The sequence below is a fragment of the Oncorhynchus clarkii genome, unplaced genomic scaffold, assembly GCF_045791955.1.
Source record: "Oncorhynchus clarkii lewisi isolate Uvic-CL-2024 unplaced genomic scaffold, UVic_Ocla_1.0 unplaced_contig_8524_pilon_pilon, whole genome shotgun sequence".
Taxonomy (NCBI): domain Eukaryota; kingdom Metazoa; phylum Chordata; class Actinopteri; order Salmoniformes; family Salmonidae; genus Oncorhynchus; species Oncorhynchus clarkii.
This window is the reverse complement of record NW_027257969.1, coordinates 115,102-126,371: the sequence shown is the minus strand read 5'-3', so window position 1 is coordinate 126,371 and position 11,270 is coordinate 115,102. Positions and strand designations below refer to the sequence as shown.

The 11,270-nt window shown below is 42.1% G+C and overlaps 1 protein-coding gene across 1 annotated transcript in view; it reads left to right on the top strand.

Moving 5' to 3' along the window:
• The first annotated feature begins 3,906 nt into the window (after positions 1-3,906).
• Positions 3,907-11,270, top strand: part of LOC139394317 (serine/arginine repetitive matrix protein 2-like) — a 46,736-nt gene continuing 39,372 nt past the window's right edge. The window contains exons 1-2 of the mRNA XM_071142357.1: positions 3,907-4,663; positions 4,841-5,008. Of these exons, the coding sequence (XP_070998458.1) occupies positions 4,274-4,663; positions 4,841-5,008 (558 nt within the window). The 5' untranslated portion in view covers positions 3,907-4,273. The remainder of the gene's footprint in view (positions 4,664-4,840; positions 5,009-11,270) is intronic.

Below are 11,270 nucleotides of genomic sequence, written 5' to 3'. Positions count from 1 at the left end.
TGGAGAAGACCACACACATCTGGGGCTGAGACACTGGAGGAAACCACACACTTCTGGGGCTGAGACACTGGAGAAGACAACACACCTCTGGGGCTGAGAGCCTGAAGAAGACAACACACCTCTGGGGCTGAGACACTGGAGAAGACAACACACCTCTGGGACTGACACACTGTAGAAGACAACACACCTCTGGGGCTGAGAGTCTGGAGGAGACCACACACCTCTGGGGCTGAGACACTGGAGAAGACCACACACCTCTGGGGCTGAGACACTGGAGGAGACCACACACCTCTGGGGCTGAGACACTGTAGAAGACAACACACCTCTGGGGCTGAGACACTGTAGAAGACCACACACCTCTGGGGCTGAGACACTGGAGGAGACCACACACCTCTGGGGCTGAGACACTGGAGAAGACCACACACCTCTGGGGCTGAGACACTGGAGAAGACCACACACCTCTGGGGCTGAGACACTGGAGGAGACCACACACCTCTGGGGTTGAGAGCCTGAAGAAGACAACACGCCTCTGGGGCTGAGACACTGGAGAAGACCACACACCTCTGGGGCTGAGACACTGGAGAAGACACCACACCTCTGGGGCTGAGACACTGAAGACCACACACCTCTGGGGCTGAGACACTGGAGAAGACCACACACCTCTGGGGCTGAGACACTGGAGGAGACCACACACCTCTGGGGCTGAGACACTGGAGAAGACCACACACCTCTGGGGCTGAGACACTGGAAGAGACCACACACCTCTGGGGCTGAGACACTGGAGGAGACACCACACCTCTGGGGCTGAGACACTGGAGAAGACCACACACCTCTGGAGCTGAGAGTCTGGAGAAGACCACACACCTCTGGGGCTGAGACACTGGAGAAGACCACACACCTCTGGGGCTGAGACACTGTAGGAGACACCACACCTCTGGGGCTGAGACACTGGAGAAGACACCACACCTCTGGGGCTGAGACACTGGAGAAGACCACACACCTCTGGGGCTGAGACACTGGAGAAGACCACACGCCTCTGGGGCTGAGACACTGGAGAAGATAACACACCTCTGGGGCTGAGACACTGGAGGAGACCACACACCTCTGGGGCTGAGACACTGGAGAAGACAACACGCCTCTGGGGCTGAGACACTGGAGAAGACCACACACCTCTGGGGCTGAGACACTGGAGAAGACCACACACCTCTGGGGCTGAGACACTGGAGGAGACCACACACCTCTGGGGCTGAGACACCGTATATTATTAGGTGAGTAGACAAGGTTAACAGTGAATGGTCTCTCATCTAACCTTATTTCAGAGGTCCCCCAGAACTCTGATGCAAAAGGCAGGAAGGAACAACCGTGTGCTGTGGGTGAATAGGAGTCCCAGTCTGTAAACCCACACAGTACCTACCTATGTATAGTGTCCATGCATGTACAGTATAGCAGTGTTAGGGACACCTAATCCATCAACAGAGCATTAACCTGGAGTAGAGCAGTGTTAGGGACACCTAATCCATCAACAGAGCCTGGAGTATAACAGTGTTAGGGACACCTAATCCATCAACAGAGCCTGGAGTAGAGCAGTGTTAGGGACACCTAATCCATCAACAGAGCATTAACCTGGAGTAGAGCAGTGTTAGGGACACCTAATCCATCAACAGAGCCTGGAGTATAACAGTGTTAGGGACACCTAATCCATCAACAGAGCCTGGAGTAGAGCAGTGTTAGGGACACCTAATCCATCAACAGAGCATTAACCTGGAGTATAACAGTGTTAGGGACACCTAATCCATCAACAGAGCCTGGAGTATAACAGTGTTAGGGACACCTAATCCATCAACAGAGCCTGGAGTATAACAGTGTTAGGGACACCTAATCCATCAACAGAGCCTGGAGTATAACATTGTTAGGGACACCTAATCCATCAACAGAGCCTGGAGTAGAGCAGTGTTAGGGACACCTAATCCATCAACAGAGCATTAACCTGGAGTAGAGCAGTGTTAGGGACACCTAATCCATCGACAGAGCCTGGATTATATCAGTGTTAGGGACACCTAATCCATCAACAGAGCATTAACCTGGAGTAGAGCAGTGTTAGGGACACCTAATCCATCGACAGAGCCTGGAGTATAACAGTGTTAGGGACACCTAATCCATCAACAGAGCATTAACCTGGAGTAGAGCAGTGTTAGGGACACCTAATCCATCAACAGAGCCTGGAGTACTGTGAAATACTTACTTATGAGTCCTTAACCAACAATGCAGAGTTTTAAATAAGTAAGTAATAAACTTTTGCTAAATAAACTACATGAAAACCAGTAAATGCTGCTCAATGTACATAGTCATTGAACATTGGTCACTTTAATAATGTTTATATACTGTTTTACCCACTTCATACATATATATATATATATATACATGTATATATTATATACATGTATATAACGGATGTGAAACGGCTAGCTTAGTTAGCGGTGGTGCGCGCTAAATAGCGTTTCAATCGGTGACGTCACTTTTGTGGAGCGATGGGTACCATGCTTCGTGGGTGATTGTTGTTGATGTGTGCAGAGGGTCCCTGGTTTGCGCCAGGGTATGGGCGAGGGGACGGTCTAAAGTTATACTGCTACATATATATATATATATATTGTATTCTAGTCAAGGCTCCTCCTATATAACTACTGCTGAACACTCCTTTTCTATTCCTATACTGTCATAATGTGTATATACACACCATCATATACGGAACATACATGCCACTGCTCGTTCTGATATGTTTGGGGTGTATTGCTGTGTTTTTGTTAGGTGTTACCGCACTGTTGGACCTAGAAAACATACGCATTTCGCTACAACTGCGATAACATCTGATAAAATATGTGCGCATGACCAATAACATTTGATTTGTGCTGGATATGGAATTGTTTATCCCGTAAATTATACTGGCCACTGAGAGGGGGGGGGGGGGGGGGGGGGGGGGGGGGGGCGGGAACACACGGCGATTCTCATCCGGCGGTGGGGATATGACGTCATAAACGGTATTAAGACCAGCTGTGAGGGAGAAGTACGCGGGGCTTTCGTGGCTCGTCTGGTCGAGTTGGCCAATGCAAAAAAGGCATCAGGAAAAGATATAGAGAGCTCTGACCAAGACGGTTATTTCCGTTGGATTTAGGGACCACTCTGATTTTCATTAACAATTGACCAGAAAGACCAGTTTTTCTGGATAGCTTATTTTGGTGTTTTTGGAGATCTTTAATAAGATATTACACAGCTGGACATTGCATAACAGGTAAGATGTTTTCAGATGTCCCGAATCTATTCAGAGATCTGAAGGCAATGAAGGGTCTTGTGAAATAACGGAGCACAGCCTTCTATTAAAATAGGATGCAAACTAACTGCGAATGCAGAAACGTGGTTCCAGTGTTTGGCTTGGCTACTGTGTGTGTGTGTGTGTGTGTGTCTGTGTGTGTGCGCGCGCGCATTGACAGGCTGTGCAACATTTGGCTTCTGATTCTGCGTGTGAAGCCAATAAACAACCGTTAGGTTATTAGGCTATAACCAGCGAGCTGAACACATTTATCGCTATGGTCCCGGTCACAACCCGTTTGGATAGCCTTAGTCTACCACTTGAGTCACATTCCGCAGTCACAACTTATTTAGAGCACGCGACACAGTGGTCCCGGTAGTAAACAGACGTGATTAATACCTCTTCAACCGGGTGGCTTCCCGCGCGACCTACTCCCGGTTCCGTTACTTAGTAGTCTACGGCACACAGTGGGGTTATTGAGTAAAAGGATATGCGTGGTTACAGGGTGTAAAAATAGTCCTCAGCTCTTACATCAGTGGGCTATGTGTATTATTGGGTACTCGTCCTGTCCACGTAACAACAACCTACTGGGTGTTCTTCACCCACACGGTGCACTGTACAGGGCGGTAGCCTAGGCGAAAGCCGTAGCCTTTTACTATACTTTTCAATGTAGGAATAATGAACAACCTACATAAGTTTGGATAATAAATCCAGATAGCATCAGTAGAGTTCCACAGCATAATGACCGATTGTTGACCTTGGCGCAGCGCGGTGACATGGAAGGGACAAATACGCACATCGCTGCATCGGCTGGAACTGCTGCTGGTTCAGCGTTGAGAGACACGGACACCGCCGGGGAAATCGCCGGCTTCGGATAATTATGCTGCTGCTGCTGCAACTACAACCGAAGGCACCGGTCAACCGAAGGCTGTCATCAGTTTGTGTTTGTTTGTCTCTGCACGTTGAGAAATGTGGAATGCTGCGTTCGGAAATGGGTCAGATTTGCGTAGTGGAGGAGGCGGCGGCTGCGGCGGCGGGTACGTGCCAGCGCAGGACTGGGAATTCGTTCCCTGCTCGCTTCTGGAAAGAGAAAGAGAGAGGGACAGAGGGAAGAGTCGCAGCCCGTTCAGGACGTTCTCGTCCCCGCCAACAGTCACTCAGTTCTACGAACAGTCTCATCCTGGAACGGTCGGAACATCACCGGAGCTTCCTCGGGGACAAGTTCGGGCGCAAGATCCAGGGACTCATCACTCCCGCCTGAAAAATAAGTTTGAACACTTTAAGAAACGCCACGGACAGGACAAGGAAGAATGGATACGAGAGAAGGAGATACTTTTAAGACAAGTTGCTGAGATACAAGTAGGCCTAATTGAAATAATTTCACACTTCAGCACAGGGAGATATTTTATTCTAAGTTTTAGATGATACATCTGGTTCACTACTTGTTGCACTACGATTTTGTTTTTTTTGTTTCTGAATGTATGTATTGTGGGTCACCAACTACAGCTAACTCTGTTTTGCTGTGTTGATTCTCAGGGCGGGGAGAACAGAAGGATTTTGTTGGATCTGAAGACTGTAGTGGAGGAGGTGCAGCTAGAGGTGAAGAGAGAGGAGTCGAAGAGGTGCGAGCTACAGCTGCAGTACACTAAGGACAGATGTGCCTGGGAACTGGAGAGAGCTGAGCTGAAATGCAGAATCGCACAGGTAAGACTACACTATACAACACTATACTATATGATACTATACTATACTATATGATACTATACTATATGATACTACACTATACTATACTATATGATGCTATACTATGTGATACAACACCATACTATGTGATGCAACACTATACTATATGATACTATACTATAAAATACTATACAATATGATACAACACTATATTATACTATATGGTACTATACTATACTATATGATACTATACTATATGATACTACACTATACTATATTATACTATACAATATGATACAACACTATACTATACTATATGATACTATACTATGTTATATGATACTACACTATACTATATAATACTACACTATACTATATTATACTATACAATATGATACTTTACTATACAATATGATACAACACTATACTATACTATACAATACAACATGATACTTTACTGTACAATATGATATGATGCTATACTATACTATATGATACTATACTATAAAATACTATACAATATGATACAACACTATATATACTATATACTATACTATAAAATACTATCCAATATGATATAACACTATACTATATGGTACTATACTATGTGATACAACACTATACTATACTATATGATACTATACTATACTATGTGATACTATACTATACTATATGATACAACACTTGACTCTACTATATGATACAACACTATACTATACTACACAATGTGACACAGTTCTATACTATACAATATGATACTATACTACACGATATGACACAGTTCTATACTATACAATATGATACAACACTATACTATACTATATGATACAACACTATGCTATACTATACAATATGATACTATACTACACAATATGACACAGTACTATACTATACAATATGATACAACACTATACTATACTATATGATACAACACTATGCTGTACAATATGATACAACACTATACTATACTATGTGATACAACACTATACAATACTACACGATACACCACTATACTATACTATATGATACTACACTATACTATATGATACCACACTATACTATACTATGTGATACAACACTATGCTATACTATACTATACAATATGATACTTTACTATACAATATGATACAACGCTATACTATACAATACAACATGATACTTTACTGTACAATATGATATGATGCTATGCTATACTATACTATGTGATACTATACTATAAAATACTATACAATATGATACACCACTATACTATACTATATGATACTACAATGTACTATACTATATGATACTACACTATACTATATGATACAACACTATACTATACTACATGATACACCACTGTACTATACTATACTATACTATATGATACAACACTATACTATACTACATGATACTACACTACACTATACTATATGATACAACACTATACTATACTACATGATACACCACTGTACTATACTATACTATACTATATGATACAACACTATACTATACTACATGATACTACACTACACTATATGATACAACACTATACTATACTACATGATACACCACTGTACTATACTATACTATACTATATGATACAACACTATAGAATGCAATAGAATGGAATGGAATGCCTACTTCATCAATTCAATCATATTGCGTAGCAACAGGCATGGATGGCATCAGTCTTTTCTCATCATGCATAGTCCTTATATATTATCACTATCCACTAGACAGTATTCCATTAGTCTCTGTAGGACACAGTCAGCCATCTCCCTCTATATCTCTCTCTGTGTCACTACTGTAGGACACAGTCAGCCATCTCCCTCTATATCTCTCTCTGTGTCACTACTGTAGGACACAGTCAGCCATCTCCCTCTATATCTCTCTCTGTGTCACTACTGTAGGACACAGTCAGCCATCTCCCTCTGTGTCACTACTGTAGGACACAGTCAGCCATCTCTCTCTATGATATCTCTCTGTGTCAGTACTGTAGGACACAGTCAGCCATCTCCCTCTATATCTCTCTCTGTGTCAGTACTGTAGGACACAGTCAGCCATCTCCCTCTATATCTCTCTCTGTGTCACTACTGTAGGACACAGTCAGCCATCTCTCTCTATATCAGTACTGTAGGACACAGCCAGCCATCTCCCTCTATAATATCTCTCTCTGTGTCACTACTGTAGGACACAGTCAGCCATCTCCCTCTATAATATCTCTGTGTCACTACTGTAGGACACAGTCAGCCATCTCCCTCTATATCTCTCTCTGTGTTACTACTGTAGGACACAGTCAGCCATCTCTCTCTATGTCACTACTGTAGGACACAGTCAGCCATCTTTCAGAGGCCTGTGATGTGGTTAGAAGAGTCATGCTGGCATCACATGATGCCAGAAAGAATCAGTGGCTACACAGACTGGGATCTGTGAATGTGTGACCAATCAATTGGATGAGGGGATTCAGGGTCTGAAGAAAGACAGACAGAGTCCTACAGACAGACAGACAGACAGAAACTGATACTAAACATGATATAGACTCATTTTATTTTACCTTTATTTAACCAGGCAAGTCAGTTAAGAACAAATTCTTATTTTCAATGACGGCCTAGGAACAGTGGGTTAACTGCCTGTTCAGGGGCAGAACGACAGATTTGTACCTTGTCAGATCGGGGATTCGAACTTGCAACCTTTCGGTTACTAGTCCAACGCTCTAATCACTAGGCTACCCTAGACTCATACTAAACATGATAACGACTCATACTAAACATGATAACGACTCATACTAAACATGATATGGACTCATACTAAACATGATAACGACTCATACTAAACATGATATGGACTCATACTAAACATGATAACGACTCATACTAAACATGATATGGACTCATACTAAACATGATATGGACTCATACTAAACATGATATGGACTCATACTAAACATGATAACGACTCATACTAAACATGATATGGACTCATACTAAACATGATAACGACTCGTACTAAACATGATATAGACTCATACTAAACATGATATAGACTCATACTAAACATGATAACGACTCATACTAAACATGATAACGACTCATACTAAACATGATATGGACTCATACTAAACATGATATGGACTCATACTAAACATGATAACGACTCATACTAAACATGATATGGACTTATACTAAACATGATATGGACTCATACTAAACATGATAACGACTCATACTAAACATGATAACGACTCATACTAAACATGATATGGACTCATACTAAACATGATAACGACTCATACTAAACATGATATGGACTCATACTAAACATGATAACGACTCATACTAAACATGATAACGACTCATACTAAACATGATAACGACTCATACTAAACATGATATAGACTCATACTAAACATGATACAGACTCATACTAAACATGATAACGACTCATACTAAACATGATATAGACTCATACTAAACATGATATAGACTCATACTAAACATGATATAGACTCATACTAAACATGATATAGACTCATACTAAACATGATACAGACTCATACTAAACATGATAACGACTCATACTAAACATGATATAGACTCATACTAAACATGATATAGACTCATACTAAACATGATATAGACTCATACTAAACATGATACAGACTCATACTAAACATGATAACGACTCATACTAAACATGATATAGACTCATACTAAACATGATATAGACTCATACTAAACATGATATAGACTCATACTAAACATGATACAGACTCATACTAAACATGATATAGACTCATACTAAACATGATATAGACTCATACTAAACATGATACAGACTCATACTAAACATGATAACGACTCATACTAAACATGATAACGACTCATACTAAACATGATATGGACTCATACTAAACATGATATGGACTCATACTAAACATGATAACGACTCATACTAAACATGATAACGACTCATACTAAACATGATAACGACTCATACTAAACATGATATAGACTCATACTAAACATGATATAGACTCATACTAAACATGATACAGACTCATACTAAACATGATATAGACTCATACTAAACATGATACAGACTCATACTAAACATGATATAGACTCATATTAAACATGATATAGACTCATACTAAACATGATATAGACTCATACTAAACATGATACAGACTCATACTAAACATGATACAGACTCATACTAAACATGATATAGACTCCTACTAAACATGTAAACAGGGGATAGATACAGACTCATACTAAACATGATATAGACTCATACTAAACATGTAAACAGGGGATAGATACAGACTCATACTAAACATGATACAGACTCATACTAAACATGTAAACAGGGGATAGATACAGACTCATACTAAACATGATACAGACTCATACTAAACATGTAAACAGGGGATAGATACAGACTCATACTAAACATGATATAGACTCATACTAAACAGACCTTTCACTTAACAGAGTAACACAACATCTCCTCACATAGGTCTGGAATTATACCATGACTGAAGCATAGAAACTGAATGTGTGTGTGTACATGCAGAGGGTGTGTGTGTGTGTGTGTGTGTGTGAGACAGTGATTGTGGGTGAAGCATGTACTGTAGGCCCCTGTACTGTAGGCCCCTGTACCTACCACCAAGCATCCTGGGTCTTCGAGCTACCAGGGCCTACCACTAAGCATCCTGTGTCTTCGAGCTACCAGGGTTTGCCACCAAGCATCCTGTGTCTTCGGGCTACCAGGGCCTACCACCAAGCATCCTGTGTCTTCGAGCTACCAGGGTCTACCACCAAGCATCCTGTGTCTTCGAGCTACCAGGGCCTACCACCAAGCATCCTGTGTCTTCGAGCTACCAGGGCCTACCACCAAGCATCCTGTGTCTTCAGGCTACCAGGGCCTACCACCAAGCATCCTGTGTCTTCAGGCTACCAGGGTTTACCACCAAGCATCCTGTGTCTTCAGGCTACCAGGGTTTACCACCAAGCATCATGTGTCTTCGAGCTACCAGGGCCTACCACCAAGCATCCTGTGTCTTTGAGCTACCAGGGTTTGCCACCAAGCATCCTGTGTCTTCGGCTAAAGCATGACTGAAGCATAGAAACTGAATGTGTGTGTGTACATGCAGAGGGTGTGTGTGTGTGTGTGTGTGTGTGTACATGCAGAGGGTGTGTGTGTGTGTGTGTGTGTGTGTGTGTGTACATGCAGAGGGTGTGTGTGTGTGTGTGTACATGCAGAGGGTGTGTGTGTGTGTGTGTACATGCAGAGGGTGTGTGTGTGTGTGTGTGTGTGTGTGTGTGTGTGTGTGTGTGTGTGTGTGTGTGTGTGTGTGTGTGTGTGTGTGTGTGTGTGTGTGTGTGTGTGTGTGTGTGTGTGTGAGACAGTGATTGTGGGTGAAGCATGTAGGCCCCTGTACTGTATGACCTAGTCATCTGTCAGGATTCCATGTTGGACCAGTACTATGAATATAAACAGTACAGTCTGTTCACTAACTATTTATGAAGAAGAACTATGTTCAATGTTAAAACTATTCCATGTTCAAAACCCTCCCAGCTTCTAGAATTCACTTGTTGTTCCCCAGGGTTCTGATGGTTCTGTGTGAGTCCACAGTGTTCTATATTAATGATAGTCAGACAACATCAGCTTCTAGAATTCACTTGTTGTTCCCCAGGGTTCTGATGGTTCTGTGTGAGTCCACATTGTTCTATATTAATGATAGTCAGACAACATCAGCTTCTAGAATTCACTTGTTGTTGTTCCCCAGGGTTCTGATGGTTATGTGTGAGTCCACAGTGTTCTATATGAATGATAGTCAGACCACATCAGCTTCTAGAATTCACTTGTTGTTCCCCAGGGTTCTGATGGTTCTGTGTGAGTCCACAGTGTTCTATATGAATGAATGATAGTCAGACCACATCAGCTTCTAGAATTCATTTGTTGTTCCACCAGTGTTCTGATGGTTCTGTGTGAGTCCACAGTGTTCTATATTAATGATAGTCAGACAACATCAGCTTCTAGAATTCACTTGTTGTTCCCCAGAGTTCTGATGGTTCTGTGTGAGTCCACAGTGTTCTATATTAATGATTGTCAGACCACATCAGCTTCTAGAATTCACTTGTTGTTCCCCAGGGTTCTGATGGTTCTGTGTGAGTCCACAGTGTTCTATATGAATGAATGATAGTCAGACCACATCAGCTTCTAGAATTCACTTGTTGTTCCCCAGGGTTCTGATGGTTCTGTGTGAGTCCACAGTGTTCGATATTAATGATAGTCA